We start from the raw sequence: 21,008 nt of genomic DNA, 5'->3' as shown, positions 1-21,008 counted from the left end.
AACTTGTCAGTTGTATATTTCTTACACCTACATGACGTAGCCCAAATACTGTGCTTTTTATGTTATTTTGGCTTAAGTCATTGTGCACAAATGACCCAAGTCATGTCCATACAATGTCAACAATATAATTATTTGGAGGTGTGCTCACATGTGCATGCACGTTGAAGTGTGTATCTAAAATCTAAAATAACTTGCTACCTTTTTGAAATACACACAAAAAGCTCCAAACTCTTCCTGCTCACCTATGAATAACTGGCTGTTGAGCTGCAGATGAATGTGTCCGTCAGCAGGAGCCTCCTGCGTGGCAGCGGGTAACTCATCCACACGAAGCGACGCCTCCTTCACATTTCGCTCGGCTCGCACGACGTGCCACCTGTTGTCGTTCAGTGGGACACTTGTCTTCGCTTGGACCTCCAGGGGGCCGTTCCCGACATCGAAGGAAAAGACAACTTCAAAGGAGGCTGCAGGAGAAGAAGATGTTACATAAAATAAAGCAGGGAAACACAAAATAGATGGCTGCACTCAGGCTGTGCATGTGCCTGACTGTCACAGCTGCAGAATGAGTTTGACTTGTTCCCTCCAGTTTCCAGCAGGCTAACTAACAATCGTCCTCTGAAATTTGGACATAATTGTATCCTCTGATGACTGAGACATTGTAAATCCTCAGTGTCGATTCCAGAGATAACGCAGCTCCATCTTTGCACTGAAACAGACTTTAAACAGTCTATTATTGCACAGTGTGTAATGATGTTGACAACCTCAATCTTGAAAGTCTAGTATGTTTTATTCACATTAATGTTTATTTATGAAGGCTCAAAATAAATTTGCTCGCTGAAGATGAGCAAGAAAATCAGTTTCAGATTCAGCAATCCCCACATTTTTCTGACTTTCTTATTTAAATGTGTCAAACAGGAACAATCTTACTCAGCAGAAGCATAATAACTGCAGGCCTATCAGTTGTTTCTACACAGTTAAATACGTGGGTGGAATAGTAGAAAAGTTGTTCTTTGAAGAAATCTCATTTTGTTTTCTAATCATATTTTAGTTATTGTGAATATGACATCCTTCATCCACATTGTTAACAGGCAAAGCTTTTTCCCTGGTTTGGCTCCAGATTGTGCCATCTTTCAATAAACCCATTAGTCAGCTGTGTTCCTCCAGAACCATATGTTGGCAGAAGTGTGAAGTGACTTCCACCCACCCATCCTTCTGTTGGCAGGATGGACAGACAGCTGGACACAAATCTGAGATGATTCAGAGATCCGCCTGTAGGCATGAAAATATAGACTCACATCTGTGTGTGTGTGTGTGTGTGTGTGTGTGTGTGTGCCAGCACCATTCTGACATCATACAGTTACAGCATGTTATATCAACTGTATCTAAAGCTATTGCTTCTTCAGCCTGGTTCTGCACAGTCAGCACACAGGCAACACTTATGCTGATCTTTGCTTCAGGTCATTTTCTTTTGCAACATTTTAAATCACATCTAATAACCATTTATCCCGTGCTAATTTTGTGAATAAGAAGCGATTTGCAATCTGCTATAATTTGCTGAGTGGTCTTATTTGAATCCATTTGTAGAGAAGTATTTACTAATTATACAGTAAGTTAACACATTTTTCCAGTGATGGCCGTATCCGTCAGCAGGTCCACCAATTTGCTCCAGGCTGAAATATGTCAACAAATGTTGAGAAATCCTAATACCTCGGGTGACTCCCTAATTGGAATATGTGCCCCTCATGCTTTGATAAATTTGGTAATTTTTCTAGCACCAACATCAGGTCAAATTTTGCACAGTAATTTGTTTTATGACCTACAAACTAATGATATTTACATTAGCTTCTGGCTGCTAATAAGCAAGGTTAAATGGATGTCTCAAAGCACAGCAGGGCTTCGGAATTTACATTCATTCTAAACTGTTTTCCCAATTATATTGTTGTGCCAGTGCAATGTCTGACTGGATTATTTTCAGAGGCAACTTTTTCTTAGCTGACTTGAGCATTGCCATGTTATTCAATGATGAGTTATAAGTCGCTATCAGCTCGTAGTTTTGGTTCATCAGGTCACTTACTGACATATTTATCATGAGTGTGTTGTGTGGGAAACAGCCATACAGTTGAAAATATTACAGGTGCCAGTTGTACATTTGCAGTTAGGGACATAATGTATTTATAATTTCTAGATCTATTCAGCACACATGACTTTATGTCCCACTTGATATCGATAGTTGCTGTTGTTTCTGTATTTAACCAACCCCATTATCTTTTCCTAAGTGCAACTTTCTAGTTTATTTGCCTACTTTTAACCATAAGGATGCATTTTTTGGGCCAAAACCAAACAACATCCTGGTGCATAAAATTGCTTGATAATAACCTACTCGATAAACTAGCATGTGATGCAGGTACCTACTGGCCTATTTCACACTGAATGCTATGACAACATTTAACACAGTTTTTTTAATAGTTTTTTTTATGAATTAATGTTTGGATGGCAGAGGTACAATATGCACAACTGTCAGTGTTTCTGCCAGAGTTCTGTCTGTAGTTGGGTATATACATCAGACTGGTTAAGGTCGGGGAATGTTGTGGTTTTTGGTGACTTCGGAAATTGTTTTTCAGAAGTCACATAACTTTTTTTTTTTGCATTAAAGCAGACCACTCTTTCCCTAAACATAACCAAGTGCTCTGAGTGCCTACACATAAATGTTTAATATTGCTACAGTCACTACAAGTGGTTTTTGTACAGCAGCATCCAATATTTTAGTGGAAAACAAATCTGTAGTCTAGACAAATTAGCCGATTTTACACTTATGTGTGTGACTTATAAAAAATGTACATATCCACATAACATTCACAGAAATTATAATTGAACACAATTAGATTAGCTTCACATTTAAAGGAGCAAACTTCTAAAAATATAATTTGTAAGAGCCAGGGTTGGCCTCAACAACAGTAACCCAAATGCTTTTACACAAAAAGACAACAACAAACTTTTTTTATGAGCAAGCAATTTAAAATGATGACACTGTATGTCATCTGATAGGTACAGATTCAATTCAAAACACTCTCTTGTTGAGACATGCCCTGCAAATATGTCCTGCCCCAGTGGGACGGAAACTCTAAACCTAATCTAGGTTAGCCTCCTGTAGTCATTAATCTTCAAAGCATTTACACGGCTCTGTTAAACTTAACCTATAATAAAGAGAGGTGAGCTGAAGGCCACATAGAATCCACTCATCCATCATAACACTGCCAGCGTGCCTACGCTCCACATTACAGCACAGAGTTACTGTAGCAGAGTGGTGGCATCTGTGTGTGAGCAAAACATCATTTTTTTATGGAGGTACTGTGAAGCCCTTTGATAAAAATAATAATAACCTAGAGGTATAACCTAATTTAGAAGCTGCTCTCTCGTCCAGCCCCAGTCATGTTAACAGCAATAATAAGGATACAGAGTCATCTCACCACCAGCTGTCATGATAATAGAAGTAATAGTGCTGTAGCGAGATAAGACACACGCTCCACTGTAACAATGTGGGGGCTTCCCCAAGGAGGAGGGGTACCATTTGTTCTACTGCCTGAACACATGTGTGTGTTTGTTTGTGTGAGAGACAAAGAATTAGAGAGAAAGTGGGAAATGGAAATATTACAAAGTGTTTTAGTTCCAAAAAAAAATAAAAACCTTTTGAACAGTGTGATTTAACACAGCCACGGCCCAACAGCTGCTGCAAAACAAAGGACAAAATACTCCAGAATGAAAACGCTTTTCCCACCAGACTCCCCGTTTGGCCGTACCAAAGAGACTATTTTTATTCTCAATTATTTATGTACAAATTTTGGTACTTTTTTGTGGAGAGGTTCATTCCCGTGACGCAGACTCGCAGCACTGCAGAGTCAACTTCAAAAACCGTATGAGTGAGGCTCGCTCTTCTAACCAGTCGGAGGATTTCACATGCTTCTGCTTGATTGGTACACTTTAGAGCACTCTTCACTGATTTAGCAGATCATAGCAGAGCAAAGCGGGATTAGCTTGTTAATTATTGTAATGTCACATTTAATTCTCATATGTGAAGGCACATTTAAGCGTTCGCTCCAGGAATGTGTGATGGTGTGATCACAACAATTAATTCAACTGATGCTGCCGCGAATTGTGCGAGGCGTCAGAATTTTAACATCATGAAAAATCACCATTTATTTAGAGAAGCTGTCACAAAATCAGGTGTTGGAGGCTGCAACTATCACATAAACGTCCATGAAATACTGGAGGGACTGGTTAAGGTGAGTATGAGATGAATGTAAAAATCCCATAGATTCACTCTGAAGACTTTAAATTGTCTTGTATTTGGTTGATCCTCTTGTTTTTCTCAGGAAGTCCTTCTTCACTAATGGTAAGGGAGAGAATGCATTTCTACTTACATCTGAGTTCGATCCGGATAAAGTCCTTGATACCCAGATTCTCCAGAAAGACCCCAGAGGAGGATGTGGTTTTAAACAGGAAGGAGATGTCAGCGTTCAGTTCTCCGTGGAAGGTGGGGAAGTGAAGGTAAGATGTCTCCTTGTCAAAAAACGCAGCGTTCCAAAAGTTCTCTGCAAGAAAAAAAGCCTCACTTTAAAGCTCTTTTCAAAATGTGGATGCATATCTCTGGCACACTTATTAAAAGAAATCTCATTATGATGGCTGTATAATGAAAATTGTGTAGTAAACAAATGAACCAACTGTTCAGTTAATTAGCTAAGAACAAAGGCAACGTCTCCAGCTTTCTCGTTTATGTTGATTTATCTTACGTGCATTTGTTTATGTATTTATTTACTCATTAGGCTAAAGACTGAAATCAGGAGGGGCGATTAAAGAAGGTATAATATATCATATGGCAGATTACTTTATGAAATATCTTTTCAATATAAGTTTTCATTAAAGGTTATAAAGGGGTTATTTTAGCTATTAGTTTTCTAATTGGGTATTGTAATTAGCCACGGACAATTTTTTTCATTAACCCCTCTCTTTATTTCAGACTAATATCCATTAAATACCGTACAATTCTCATGTAAATGTCACTGGACCATGATTAAAAACTTAGCGACTTAAACTCATTTATTTTTAATTTCGAGGTTCCCATTCTTGCCTGTAAGTTTACCAGAACTGTATATGTAAACGGTAACAGGACAATTACCAGGTAGGTTAGGTAAATATTAATTACTCTTTTCAAATTGGATTATATACTACTACACCCACGTTCTACGATGTACAGTATATCTACTATCACAATGTCCAAAGAGGTTGAGATTCATGTTGAATTGCACTTAACAGTAAAACACTGTAATGGACTTACTGTCTCCATGACAGTGGAGGGGTCCCACCCTGTAGGCAGCCTCTGACCCCAGTCGATGGATGTCACCCAGCACCAGAGACCTGACTGGAAGGTTCTCCTTATGGGTAAGCAAGCCCGAGTCATTCGCCCTGTAAAGGTCGGGATAAAGAAAGAGAGTAGGAGGTGGTCAAGGAAAAAAACAAATAGAAGGAGGTGGAAAAAAAGGAGACGAAAGGGAACGTGACAGAATTATTAAGAATTGGGGATTAAATCATAAAAACAAAAGGTGGAAAGGAACGCGAACAAGACGTTGAGGGAAAGGAAGGGGCACAAAAAGAAGGGGAAAGAGTGAAGAGGTTGAGGAACTAGGGAGGAGAGGAAGAGCAGGAGTTTGGAAAGGGGCCCACCTGAACTCAACTTTGACTGTGTTTGAAAAAAGTAGAACGAGCTGTATTTAGATAACCAGCCCTGTGTCTCTAGACTGTGTTCATCTGTTCTTACAGGTAGACGCTCACACAGAGATCTGTGTTTCAACTGCCACGTCTCAGCCCACGTTCCCTTTATAAAACGGTTCCTCAAACCTTTTCTGACTGATTCATCTGCACATTCACCGTGCACACCCTGGCTTCTGTGGCGTTTCATATTCCAGCAGTCTGGTTTGTTGCTGCAAAATCTTGTGAAAAAGAAATCTAGCACAGTAGGCACACAAGGCCCCTGCAAATCTGATGAGATCTTGATGGCAGGAGAAGGCCTATAAAAATAGAATTTAGACAGGAAGAAAGACAGAAAGACCTTTTGACTATGCAGAGAGTAGCTGGGCTGGTTACAATATGGGGAATTTGGTCTAACTGTAGAATTGGTCACAGGATTGGGGAAGTTAAACTGAACACTGAATTGCTAACAGTGTGGATAAAAGGATTTAAAAACAGGATGTGATAAAACATGTGGAGGAATGTTTAAATATTGGGGATTTGTCCTGGGTGTCTCACGTTTTTTATTTCAGTCCAGTAAGACAGGACGTAGATGGTATAAACAAAGACTTCATGTTATTGAGAAGCCTCAGTAGCGACCGGTGTGTTCCCAGTGGATGATTTATAGTAACTGGTCCAAGCAAATCCATATTTTTATGGACATCATCATCCATCCATCCATCCCTTTATTTTTTTGTAATCACTTATCCTGTTCAGGGTTGCAGAGTGCTGAGTTTATCCCATTTGCAAACTCAGTCCCCAGTTCGAATCCACCTGCTGGCTGTGGTCTTTCTGTATGGAGTTAGCATGTTCTCCCTGTGGTTTCCTCTGGCTACTCCGGTTCCCTCCCACATGGTTGTCAGTCTGTGTAGGTTTCTCTGTGTTGGTCCTGACATAGACTGGCGACCCTGGATAACATGAGCGGTTCCGGGTACTGGATGGATGCATTAATAGTTTTGCAGGTATTTTTTTCACAAATCAGAAAGAATTAAATCCCCAGGGTCACCAAAGTCATTGCAACTTTCTCTAAAGGGAAGAAAATTGTCTGGACCTAATTTAATAGTAATCCATCAAGTAGTTGTTGGTATTTCAACTTGGACCAAAGTAGTGGACCGTGCTGGTAACATAAGACTAACACTGTATTCAGTCTGTTATTCATTCTTCACACTACCATAAACCACTGTGTCTCACTGAGTATATTCAAGTGCAGGAAACCATTGAAAATATACTTCTTCGTCTTCATGCTACATTACTAGTGATTTCCTTGTGTGCAAGACTGCATGACAAAGTGGCTCAGTATTGAAATAGGAAAGAACTCTGAAGTTATTATTGATATTATTTGATATTATTTCTCATAGCATATTAGTACACGTCAACAATTAAGTGCAGTACCATTGGTCATAGTCAGCATCACAGTTGCAGTAGTAATGTGAATCCAGACAGGTGTCCTGCAGACCGCAGGCACACTGCCGGCTGCCCGGCAGAGCCCCGCCCCAGTACGTCTGGACCTGACCTGGACCTGGACCTCCCACCCACCAGCTGAAAGGAGCCCCCTCTGAAACACAAAACAGAGTTATGGCAATAAATCCTGCAAGGCTAAAATGACTGACAGCTGATTCTGAACCTAGTTGGAAAATTGCTGTATAATTAACACATTTAGTTGATGCATCTGTTTGCATTTGACTTAATTATCAAATGGGAAACACTGCAGATGCTCTTGCTGTCTTTTCCTATCATTTCTACTCTCAAATTTCCTCCATCTTTATAAGAACACTCACCACTTAAGGAATTCAACACAAACCAAGCACTATTTTTGCTGCTCAGCCTTGACCACGTATCACTGCCGTTTCCCTGATAAAACTGGACAGATAATGGGCAGCTACTCTGACAAGACTTCTCTCCCTCACAAGCATCCTGACAAGTGGACTGTAGTGGTTTAGGTGTCAAAACAAGATGGGTGACTTTCTTCAGTGCAGTCTCAAACTCAAGTATGTTAGCTACCCTTTTTATATGAATAAAGGTAGGAAGAAGTTTAAGCTTAGATTCTTTTGGCAATAAGTTTTGTGTTAAAAGCACAGATTCTAAGTGCCCCGTTTAAACCTTAACCATTGTAAATAACATTTGCACTGCAGCACTGAAGAAATCAGGTGCTGCAAATAAAGTTTAAGCTGTATGAGGAGGAGGAGAAATGCACAATGGAAGCACAACTAAATTAAGTAAAGTGCTAATCCACCTGCTCTACCCCGCAGCCAGGTTAGTGCGCCGTCACATACAGAAAAAACACGCCTTGCAAACCTCACCGGGTGTGTTGAGGAGACGGGACTTCCTGCAGTGGTAGGACAGCTCCTGCTCACAGTGCTCTGACTGGCTGATGACGGCTGCCAGCTGCTCGTCTTCAGAAGCATAGTCAAAATGAGCTGCATGTTGGTTTTTCTCAGGGGACAGCTCCACCGTGGTCAGCTCCGTGTTATTGTGCTGGATCACCATCCATGCCTTGTCGCCTGGGGGGCCGTAGATAGGAAAAGTTATTACGTCAAATATTACCTTAATACTGTTCCAGTAATGTGTGTAGGTGTGTCAGTTTGCGTGTCACCTGTCATGTTACAGTAGACGAGCTGGGGTTTGATTGGTCCACTGCCGTCCACATCTATGAAATAATGTCCAGATGTGTTGCCTTTGTGTTTGTACGCCTCACATGACTGCTCGTATGTTGCTGGGGGAAAAAACACAATGTCTGTGAAGGTCATGATTATCCGATTATCCCAACGGTGCTATTTAGTGGCAACTTGACTTGCTGTAATTAAGTACGGTAAATGAGGCCATCTTCATCAAACTGGAACTACGCTCTCTTAATTGAAGGGGGTGGCCTAACCTGTAACCCACTTACTCCTGACTCCCCAGACTTTATATGCTTGCCACTCCGAGCCAGTTTTTTTTTTTTGAATGAGAGATAAAACATCTTCGTAACTCCACAAAAAGAAGAAAAATGAATCCATCTGCGACCAATAGCTTATAAATATTTCGTTTTCCATCAACTTAATGAGGATATTAATAGACAGACTAAGTTGCGAAGTATCAGCAGCATCCACTCATGTTAATTAGCTTTGTAATGCCTTTTTTTTTTTCTGGCTTTGCCGCATTCTGCATTAGGTTAAAGCTTGGAAATTGACTTAATGAGCAAAACACTGTCTCCTAAAATACAACCTACCGCTGCAAATGTTTGAGGGTTTAAATACTAAGTACTGATGGTCTTATAGCAGTAGATGTTGCCAAATGCTAATACATACTGTCTCGTGGCTGTTAAAAACAACCCAGTCTATCATATTTCACTGTCGTTGCCCATTTGGGTACTGATATAATAGTGTTTCTAACTGAGCTCAACTTTCTCCAAGCAAACTACAAGAAAAAGCTGGCAGACTCAGATTCACACACTCTACAGGTCAGTTTGCAAAAGCTCTGGTCCAAGGTAAGAAGAACTCAACTTCAGTCTGGATGGACAAACAAAGCTGAGAGAATATGATGCAGCTACAGATTTACCCAGCTCATAATGGGGCCCTAGATTAATACTGAAAAAGTCCACAGTGAATCACAAAACCCAATCTGATTATCACCATCTTTGTTTACCAAAGTGCTTTGCTGCCTTAGACAAACCACAGATGCAAGAATACTTGAACAATAGAGCTCTGTATGGCCATGCATCCACCGTGATCAGTCAGTTCACAGTGGTAGTGCTTCATTTATTCAAAAGATGTTCTGAACATGCATTCATATTCGTCATTATAATGCAAATTTTACTTAGGAAGCAGGGTTGATGTGAGACGTGCTTATATAATACCAACCACAATCTTTGTCTAATCTTAACCACTTCAGCCTCCCCGCACCTCAATTACCTTCCTACGACTCAAATGTGGTGCATAAATGTACTGCTTTAATATATTAAAAAACATTTATATAACAAAACTGGCAACTAACAAAACACAAAAAGGTGAAAAACAAATTGTATATGTTAAATAACGTTCTCTCCGTTGTGTCCACAACAGTAACTAACCTATAGTCAGAGAAGGTTTTTCATGATTCCCATGTTCCTCTTCTCATGTCAAAAACTGTGTGTGTGTGTGTGTGTGTGCCTAACCGGGTGAAGACCTTTTAACAAAGTTACGATGTTTTGCTAATCCTAACAAGTTTGAAGGACTGTTTAAGGGTTAGGACTAGGTTGAAGGGTTAAGCAATGCATTATGTCAGTGAGAGTCCTAACAATTATTGAAATACGACCCTATGTGTGTGTGTTTGATGTGTGTGTGAGCGTAGGCTGGCCCTGATTCTGCTCATCACACCATAGGGGCTTAGAAAGATTCGATTGATGCTTGGCAGCGTAATCAAAGCTACAATCTCTTGAATTTCTAATTCGACTCACCTAAAATACTGTAGGCAGTCTCGAAGTTGAAATCCATTTATGTGGAAAGAACAGTGTGCTGCAGGACTCCCTCTCCTTGTCTGACTTGCTTTCTGCCTCTATTGCTTCTTCTCTTTACTTCCCTCTTACTTGTATTCTTTATCATTGCGTCTGTGTGAATTCTTTTGAGTTTCTTTTTCTCTTTGTTTTCCATCTCTTCACCTCCTTAGCTTTCTCTGCTTTTCATCTCTGTCATTTTTTTCTTTTTGATAACTAGGTGGCGGGAGCTGACACGGAGCCGTTAAAAAAAGTCTTTAATTCAAGTTCAAAAGTTGTGACCTAATGTTTACAATGATAGAACAAAAAAAAAAAAAAAAAAAAAAGAAACAGAGACTAAACATAACTCCTTAGAAGGAACTGTTTCACCTGTCACTCTTAAGAATTAAACCTGCTGTTTAAGTGGTTCCTTGACCTTCTTAAGAGGAGACCTGCAGTGTTCTGCCTATGGCAAATATTAGCATGTTAAATAAGATGGTCAACACCTGCAAACGTGGAGCTTATTTAACAACTTTATAAGCTGACAGGTAGTTAAGCCATAATGATACATCAGCATCTATCTTTTCACAATATAAAAAAAAAACAACAACATTTTTATATTAAAACCATCAGTTGGTATCAATGTGGGTGACCAGTCTAAATCTGGCTGCAGAACATAGCTGTTAGTCAGAGGCTGACAAACTGTGGCCTGTATGTGTCTTCAGCCTAGTTTATGCATTTCAATTGCACAGTGTCAATGAGTCCATCATTTGTTTCTTAGATCACCAGATGACTGATGGACCAGATGAAGCTGTGATGTGATGTGTAAGTCTCAGACCATAATACTCCAAACAGTTCACAGTAAAACAATATTAATATGGTTTATAGGAACCAATCAGCCCAAAAAAAATCTATTTTTAATGATTTAGGCCAATATCACTAATTTCCCTAATAAGCTTTACAGTCTCTGGAAGACTCTCTGTCCATAGACCCTCAAATGGATGCTGGAAGGAAAAACTGTCTAAAACACTCTTAAAAGGATTAAGAAAGCGTCTGGGGAGGGACCTAGGATAAAAAATGGTCACTGTGTGTTATGCATAAATACTATGGTTTCGCCATACTGTAATGCCTAAACTGATTTAATTCAGTATGAAGATAAAATTAAAATAAAATTAACTCTAAGAGGTTCCCAAAGGTTCTTTATGATAAAAACTGCATATTGCTCCTACTGTATATAGAACCATTTAGTGACTATTTAGTCGATTCCTTGTTTTTATGACAGCCTCCACTACTTAACTACCCAGAAACCTCCTGCTTCTAGAATAAAAATACTGAGCAAGTAGAAAGGAGTTCACACCAGTTTCTGTGACACTGTGGTTGATGTGTGCCGTTTGAAGTGCGAAGTGGGGGGAAACTGTAGCTTTCATCTACAGCAGGATGCCACCCCTTTGTTCTTTACTCAACTTTCTCTAAGTGGATAAAGTGACAGTCAGTATTTCTGCATTATATATAACCAACCAGGCTATTTCTGCTAAGAAGCAGCATATCAAATCTGCTGAAAACTTACTGAAAAGTGCTCACAGGCCTGGAGGTAATGTTTAATTCTAAGTAAATAGCCAAAACATTTTTAAGCTCATTTTCTCCTTTAAGCATGTTTGACTTAACTTGCATCGGTGCGTTTAGAATAAAAAATAGTATCTTAAAGCTACAGTGTTCAACGTCAGCCATCGTAAGACTGGAAATCAATCCACTCAGCCCAGCCCTCCCTCTCCCTACTCTGCTTTGACGAGAATACTGCAAAACCTACTATTCAGGGAGAAATAATTCAAATTCTTTGTCTATTATTCTTTTTCTTATTCTTTATGTTGGTGACAGCCATAGCTGAAGGTATTAGTTTTCGGGTTGTCCGTTCATTTTTCCCATGTTTGTGAACGTAATGCCTTAAGCAACTTAAAAACCTAAAATTCAGCCTGGGACTCAAGAATGAAACGAGTTGATTTTGGGGGTCAAAGGTCAAGCTAACTGTGACCTTATGTTTATCCATTCTTCTGAACAATATGTCACAGTAACAGAATAGAATTCCTTCTAAACTGGCATAAGTGTCCATTTGGATTCAATTTAAAGTCAATCCATCCCATTCTCATTAAAGGGTGACCATTTTTTTTACTTGCTTTCTATGACTTTACTTTAGGGTGAACATTAAATGTAAATTAATGCCTTTAAAGTGAGTTGGATGCTGAGTTGGACACACACGCATAGCAAATACACATAAAATGAACAATGACCAGAGATAAGTGGGACATCTGCAGGTGCCTGAAAGACAAAACCTAATTTGTTCAACATAACAAAGTACCACAAATCTGTTTAGTCTATTCCCGATTGAACACGGCTAATTAAAGTTCTGAAACAATGCAGTGCAAAAGAAAAAAGTCACACAAGGAAATCAACTGTTAGGGGAAATGTGGTCTCACTGTTATTAAAACAGATGAAATGAAAACATGTCTGGAATATTAACCCTATTTTCTGTTCCCTGCAGGTCATTAGATGGTTGTTTCCCAAACATATGGTTTTTTTGTTTTGTTTCTGAAAATAGAACATCGCACACAGAGCAATATAAAGAAACCTGGCAACTGCACTTAACGCTATTATATTTTCAATTATCACATACTTCACAGAAAAGAGCAAGGTGATATTATTTCTTGAAAAAACCTTTCGGCTTATCAGTCACAAGGGATTAACTCATTTCTCACTCCCCTCAACACATTAATTCTGGCTAATTATTCAAAAATGTATTTTTAAAAAGTTATAGTGAAATAAAGTTAACAATTATGAATTTGCAGAGCTGCTCCGTGCCAGTAGGCAAGGCAGGCAACTGCTTGGGGCCCCAGGCCAGTAGGGCCCCGTGGGAGCTGACAAGGTTTTTACTATGTACAGTAGTGACGACTAGCAGTCGTAGAGGACCCCGACCCCAGCGCACGATTCATGTAAACAAACAGGTCTTATGCAACAAGGAAAACCAGCTGAAGAAAATGAAAAACGTGGAACAGGAGAAAAAAGTAGGAGCGGTATAGATAATAACGATTAAATATAATACATTAAACAGCTTTAGCTAAAAGCTTCTGGTGTAGTTGTAACTGTGATGAAGAGACAGTTGAACAACAGAACTTCCACTGGTATCACATGGTTTCTTTTGGTTACTTTGACATTTAACATAAGTTGACTTAGCTAACGACGTTAGCAAAGCAGATAATGTGTCCAGCTGTGCTGGAGTCACCAGATACCAATAACGACAAAACGTTTAGCTAACTGTCAAGCTATGAATGCTAAGTTATGAAATTTACCGCAGTATAAATCACTACTGTGTATTACCGTAAGTTATTGTGCTATGGATTATGGATGTAGTTATGGATGAACTGAATCAACATAATAAAATGAAAGTATATTGACGATATGTTCCCATGTTTTGGACCTTGGCTAGTTGCTTACAGCTGTGGCAGGTGGCTCCTCTGTAGCCGCTGTTGGAGCAGTTACAGTGAAAGGTTCTCCATGATTGAGTACATCTACCTCCGTGTTCACAATGACTCGGGGAACACCTGAGAGACCAAACGACAAAGACAGACAGGAAGACAGAAACTGGGTGTCTGTTAAAAGTTCTCTGAAAAGTTTCTCAAGGCTTTCGATGCGAAAGGAAACAACAGGCCTTCAACACACCTAGCTGTTCTGATGAGCAGGTGTGTAGGAGGGACATGAATGAAAAGCCGTCGTGTAACAAAAAAAGTTTCACTCTTTTAAAGGAAATCTTTGTTTTTGTTTTTTTTTTTTGTCTTTGTTTTCATGTTAAGTGGATCACAGGTGCATGTTCTGAGAGGTAGCTGGTTGGAAACTTGCCTTTGTTAGCATTGTTAACTAACATTTCATCATCCAGAGACAAAACTCTTGAACTCCGTCCCAACCTGTCTCTCAAAGAGAAAAAGTTTTGTCATTATACATTTTCATACCTTTGAGCCATAGAAGAAAACACCTCATCAACACAGGGAACTACACTGCTTTACTTAATTTTCAATCTGTTGAGCTGCTTATAAAACTGATTTTTTGATAATTATTAATTTTAACACAAATGAACAGGGAAGTTAATAAGATCTGGGTTTTATTCATTGTTTTCTTCAATCACTCACTGCATCCCGTACTCCATCATGGTATCTGTCCCATGCAGTAAAATAGTTTGGTTTGTTCCTGGCGTATGTAACCAGTCTTCTGAGCGTCACATGTTAAACAGTTAACAGACCATTTGCAAATTAAAAACCCCATCGAATGAACGTTTTTTGCAATGCATAGGCGCAATGTACAAGACACAAGAGCACTGCATTAACTCTGAGAAAAAAAAACGAATCCCTGGACCGGACGGGGCCTTTCTGGGTGGAGTTTGCGTAGGTTCCCTCCGCGTGCTCGGTTTTTCCTTACCGTGTGTTGGGAACCAGGTCCGGTTGGCCCATAGTGGTGCTCAGTCGCAGTGGCTCAGAACTAACCCTCGTTCTGATCGTCTGAAGGAATTTTGTAGTAAACCTTGTTTGTATAATGACAAATAATGCCCTTTAAAAAAAAAAGAAGTAGCAGAGATCTAAAATTCAATTAAAACAAAATTCAGCCATACATACATACATACATACACAATTTCTTTCCTTCCCGTGCACAAGTCTCTCATAACAGTAAGTCAGTTTAAGTCTTTAAAATTTATTTAAATCCAGAATCAGACACAAAAAACAGAACCACCCAACGACTGAATATTGTGTGAGAAACATTGGTCTGTTCAACACTGTCCATTCACTAATACCAAGCATCTGCTCATCTAAATACAGCTGACTGCTTTGGCATAATAGTGTTGTACATGCACAGCTAGGTCTCAGGTTTATGTCCTGTAATCTGGAAAATGAATGAAACATCATTTAGGTCATTTAGGTATACAAACTGAATTATGCCTTGGTTGACTCTAAAAACTGGCTGAAAACTAGTTCCAGAACAAATCTGATTTGTGATTTTGATTAACAAGAGGTACAATCTTTACGGTGTGACCTCTGAGTGTATTAACCAAATCAGCTGTTTTCTTCAAAAACTTGAAGCTTTACGGTTCCCACTACTGTAATTTTGTCCCACGGTGACCGACTGTTTCAGTGCAGAAAATACGTTCCCTAAACTGAGTGTTACCACAGTTCTTTTCAAGGAAAATTAGTTTGGCACTTGGGGAAAATACACTAGTTTGTTTCCTTGCCAACAGTTAGATTAGGAGATTTATATCACTCTAAACACTCCACAGTAAACATCAAGCCACAGCCAGCAGCCACTTAGCACAGTTCAGCGTTAAGACAAAGAGCAGGGAGAAAGAAAAATGTCGGCTCAGGAACAAAAAAACAAAGTATAAAAACATCAAGCTGTGGCTTTATGGCTGCAGCAAAGACTCTTACCTCCTTACAAAACCACAGTGTTTGTACACTTTTTGTGTTTTTTTTCCCCTGTTTCCAGAATTTGTGCTAAACTGCTCTAAATGAATATCTATAGACATGAAAGTAGCAATGTTATGTTAGATTTCCAAAAATGCCAATGTAAATCATGTTGAATCTTCTCCCATACCGAGACATTGCTGATCATTTACGATTTGAATGGGAACAAAAAAATAAATCATTTTTCGTTCCCTTAATGATGTGTTCATTTAAAAGTTTTGATTCAACCAGTAGTTTCCTCTGCAAATTTGTAAATTAGGGGCCCAAAACATGCAGTTTACCATCACACCACCTCGCCCAGGTTTCTAAAGCCCAACTTCTAGTCAAAGTCCATAGAAGTTTTCTGGGTAACTAAAAAATAGCAGTTAGACACGTGCGTCTGCATGCGTCCTTTTTGCTTGATATTGCAACATCCACTTTGTGCTTATTCCCACTGTAGCCTGCAAAAGATTGGAAAACTGAACTTTTCTTAGCAACAGCCATCTGAAGGCAACTGTTCCCGCAGCTTTGGAGTTTTCTGTCATTATCTCAGCATCCAGTTTGCCATCGGCAACCTGCTGCCACGTGTAGTATCAAACAGAAAAAGAGACAGAGGAAATTACAAAAAAGATCCAGAGACACAAGCCCGGGTCAAAGGATGAGATGAACCAGTGCCTTTATTCAGGAAACTTTGATAAATCTTTCTGGGGCTAAAAGTTTCTACTTTTGCAAACACTTTGTCCTCTATAAATCTCTGAAGGGCTCCAAGCTTGACTAACAATTTACAATGCAACGTGACAGTGTACTGCACCACAGCTCGGATCACAGGACTCTGAGATTAACTGAGAGAAGACACTTTGTAGCTCATCTAAAAGTTTTCTAGTGCAGTGTGGCACTAGAATATAACATAGCTTGGATCACAGGGCCTGCATCCTGTCTCCAGTTTCTATTTCTGCCTCCAGCTACACAAACACAGCACAGCAGCTCCCCTGATGGGCACACTATTACTGGACAAGTAGAGTGGGTTGTCCTACAAAGACTTCGAAAAGCTGAACAGAGAGACAGGGGTAGAGAGAGACAGAAAGGAAAGGTATGTACATCTATTCTTTCAGTTTGTGCAGGATGCATAAGTCTCTCTCTCTCTCTCACGCACACTCACGCACGCACACACACACACGTCATGTGACAAGCAATAGACGACGTCATGTCCGTTTGAGTGAGCACGACAGAGGCTACATCTCTAACAAGGTGATGGTGCATCTTTAGAAACGAATCCACGATTACTTCCATGATTCCATGAACTGGTGAAATCACTAAACAAATGACTGGGGCCAAAATATTTCTCCACAGAGAGATGCACAACTGTTCTCGGATGCCTAGAAGCAAGAAAAGGGAGGTGTTAAACGCCTGAGAGGACATTATAGATACTGAAAATGCACAATCAGTCTAAAGCTACTGCACTAATCCACTCCATATTCTGAGAGGAAATTAATGAGGCAATGGGGAAAAAAAACTACAACTTCAACTGGATTATTTAAAAGATGGACTGCAAAGGGAAACCAACTGATGTGGCTCACTGGGATGCAAGATGACTGAGAGAAATGCAGAAAACTTGTGGCGTGCTGCAAAACTAATAAAACCAACTGAGAAAGAAAACAGAACCGTTGGAGACTTTCAGCCTTAGATTTAATATCAAAGTATTTGGACTTGTGGAGGATGTGGAGAAGGGACATCCTACTGATTTATGGAGTCTTTTTTTCAGAGAGGTATTTAAAGCTTTGCGAGCTTGAAGTTGAAATTGTGCACAGGATGCACCCTGTAGTTAAACCTGTTTCAAAGAGCTGTGGTGTGGTAGATGCGTTTATACATCTCTTTGTACTTGGTGTTTAAAAGTGTTATCGACCGATATCGACCTTATCAAAATGCAGCAAAGGGAAATTAAGTTCTTGGGTAATAGTCACATAACTGACCAAGAAAAGACAAAGAAATTGACCATATTAATATAATATTAATAATAAATTAGATGCCGTGGAGAATTTATTATTGTTACACATATCACCTGTTTCCGAAACACATTTATTTTCTGGTCTTAGAGATAAAGCACCAGTGATATAAAATGTTAAAATGTTTTCAGAGAAGATAGGAATGTTTTGGAGGTGTTGCTTTCAATATTCAAAGCCATTTATGAGTTCGAGTTAGGCAATATATTGTCATCAGCTATAGCAGCATAACGGTCTGTTTGAAACTTTAAAAACTAATAGTTTGTGGTCTGTAGCAACATCCTCTAAGTGCCAGTAGAGATCTAGACAATATGTAGCACATGTAACACTGGTTATGAAATATTTTTTTTATGAGTCATTTAATAATTGACTGGAATTTTTATTATATGTAGTTGATTAAAATGTCAACTGGCCAAAAGTATTCTTGGAAAGCGATCTAGAAGTTGCAGGTTTGGAGTTTTAATGCCTATTGAGGATTATCAGTAACATTAAAGTTTACTGTCAGACATAATAAATTAACAAAATAAATTGTATTTTGATGAAACAATGAAAGAAATTAATATTATCATTTATTAGGAACAAATACAAAGTTTACTTAATCTTATTTACAAACTGGTGCAGAATTTTGGACTAATCCGAAAATCTAATTACCCGAAAAGTCATTTCATAACCAAACCTGATCATTTAAAGAGTACCATGCAGCTGAAAAAAATTAATTTGGTCTATATTCTAATGGATAACAAATGATAAAACAATGCATTTTAGGGAGCTCAGTGAGGCTAAAGAAGTTTTTAAGGGTGTGTAGTAACAAACCACAAATCTAAAGCTTCACTAATTGCTCCATTTGCTACGCACATTATTCATCTTTTTTTAAGGAAATATTATGTCCATAAGCATGAAAATTAAAGTAATTCTAAATGCAAAAGAAAAAAAAGAAAATGTTCTAAATCAAATTTTCAACCATTAAACTTATTGTGTATGACAATAAAAACAGATGGCTCCACTTACTAATGGTGTTCACACAGGAGGTTATAAAAACAAACAAAAACATTTTAAATCAAATTATGACAAATAGTGTTTTTGTGCAGATACACACTGCTGTTTGAAAGAAGAAGACGTGACAGGTTGTTTTACTTCTAACATAGAGTAAAAGTGAAATCAAATGTACTTACATATGACATTAAAAAACAAAAATGCTATAAAGAAGTTTTTATATAATGAAACTATTGTAAAAAAAAAAAAAAAAAAAAAAAAGGGAGATTCAGCCATGTTAAGATATTTGTGGTTGTTAAATTTTGATTTCAGCCATGGCTGTATAATTTTAATTTTGTCACTATTTAAATGATTTTTGTTTTCTGATGTATTGTCATTACTATTACTATATTGTGATAAATAGTGTCAATCTGTATTTTCACATTATAAATTGTTTAGAACACAGGAAGAATAGCTGCTGTTGTGTCGTAGCTAGTGAGGCTGTAAACAAACGCACACACACACACACACCTACACACACACACACACACACACACACACCTACACACAGGCCCAAATTGACACAGGAGGTGAAGGGAAAGATGTAGGTGAGAGTCTCTGGTCACACTGAACACAAGGGATGCCATAGCAGACAGGCAGACACACAAACAGTCTCACACACACACACACACACCTCAAGAAGAGTGGGCCTCTGTGCGACCCATATTTCTGCTTATTTGTGGATGCGTTTGTGCTTTGACAAGGTGTACTATTAAGCTGTCGGGTGCCTGAGAGAAGCAAAGTGGCCAGAATTACAGCCTTGTGACAGCTTCGTCTGTCTCGCTTCAAACGATCACACTCACATGCTGAAGAAAAAGGTCATGGGTGGGGGTGGTAGGTTCAAAGACTTCATAGACTATGACAGCAAGGTATCAGTATACTTCAAACAAAGTGCTTGGTGGATCATCTTGGTGGAAAACTTGTTCAGTTATTGTCAGGTCATTAAGTAAAAAATGTCCAATAAGAAACATTTCTCCTGTTATGCATTTTTTCGAAGCAGCCCCCAACGCGTTTTATTTTTACGTCATTCATACATCACGTCATGTCTTTAACAACTGGCTGTTATGAAGTGTAAAGTGAGTGTTATCCCAAGACTCCATAGAACCACAACGCGTTTTCCCTTCAGCGGTTGGACTGATTACCCACACGCAATTTATAATGTTACTTAATAAGGTGGGGAGGGACTTTTTCACATAGCTCCAGCTTGTGCCTCTCATGTTTTCCACACATTGCAGGAAACCCAACTGTTCCTAAATCACCTTCAATCTTTTGACTAAAATTCTGAAGGTGTTTCCTGAATCCTTACGGTCTCTTCTGGGGATTCAGCTTCGAAATGAATCCAGTTCAATTCCGGAAAAAATTTTACTCAATTTGTTGGGTATGACAATTTCTTCTCCACAAAAAGAAAGATGGTGAGAGAATATAATTTACATTTGCCTTTAAAGTTATTCATAATTGTCTGCAGCTAGTGTCGTCATCACAATCAGTTTTACCTTCAGGGAGATGCTAAAACGCTTTGCTCGACTGTCAATCAAAGCCGGTGAGATTAAATAATTTTAAGTCGACACCTCCACTCACCCTAATCAGTTGAGGCAGATGGCTGCCCACCATTTTGCTCAAGAGGGATTTGTTGGTATTTATCTAAGATTCTGCAGGGCCTTTATCTTACAATGTAAAGTGACTTGAGGTGATTTTTATTGTGAATTGATAAAAATAACATTGAATTGTTTTTGTCATACCAAACAAATGAAATAAAACTGCATTATTCCATGACTGAACATATTATTTTTGAATACAAATCTTTAGGTAAGTCTGATGCTGGAAAACACCGTCAATCTAACCACTTAACCTGTTCAGGGTCACTGATAGGTCTCCAGTCTCTTTCAGGGCCAACACAGAGAGACATACAAAGACAGACATCCATTCACACTCACTTTCACACCAGCTAACCTACTGTGCATGTCTTTGGACTGTGGAAGGAAGCCGCAGAGGAAACCCACACAATCATGGTGAGTTATTATTTAAAAAAATGGTCTCACGGCCTTTGGGGCGACTTGAACGGCCACTTTAAACAGAGCTAGACGAGCTGTTCGGTTGATTTCAGCTTTTATGCTAAGCTGGGCTAATATTAGTTCCAGCTCTATATTTGAAAGATATGAGAATGGTCTCATTTTAATTGGGAAAAAAAAAAATCTGTTTCCTAATATATCAAACTAATCCTTTTAAAGGTCGTCTAAAGTTAAAAAGTAATATTCCTGTGTCCTCTGTTCTCTATTTTACATATTATCCAATAGT

At 38.9% G+C, this 21,008-nt stretch overlaps 1 protein-coding gene across 1 annotated transcript in view; it reads right to left on the bottom strand.

Annotated features, from left to right (window-relative positions):
* The window catches only part of LOC137132056 (contactin-associated protein-like 4), a 101,560-nt gene that overhangs the window by 17,181 nt on the left and 63,371 nt on the right, over positions 1-21,008 (bottom strand). Inside the window, exons 11-17 of the mRNA XM_067514098.1 lie at positions 13,694-13,800; positions 8,372-8,491; positions 8,079-8,279; positions 7,171-7,333; positions 5,330-5,457; positions 4,416-4,586; positions 243-461 (exon numbers count right to left, since the gene is read on the bottom strand). Coding sequence (XP_067370199.1) covers positions 243-461; positions 4,416-4,586; positions 5,330-5,457; positions 7,171-7,333; positions 8,079-8,279; positions 8,372-8,491; positions 13,694-13,800 — 1,109 coding nt within the window. The remainder of the gene's footprint in view (positions 1-242; positions 462-4,415; positions 4,587-5,329; positions 5,458-7,170; positions 7,334-8,078; positions 8,280-8,371; positions 8,492-13,693; positions 13,801-21,008) is intronic.

Source organism: Channa argus, chromosome 8 (assembly GCF_033026475.1).
Source record: "Channa argus isolate prfri chromosome 8, Channa argus male v1.0, whole genome shotgun sequence".
Classification (NCBI taxonomy): Eukaryota; Metazoa; Chordata; class Actinopteri; order Anabantiformes; family Channidae; genus Channa; species Channa argus.
The sequence above is the reverse complement of the archived record's forward strand: the minus strand, read 5'-3'. Positions and strand labels throughout refer to the sequence as shown.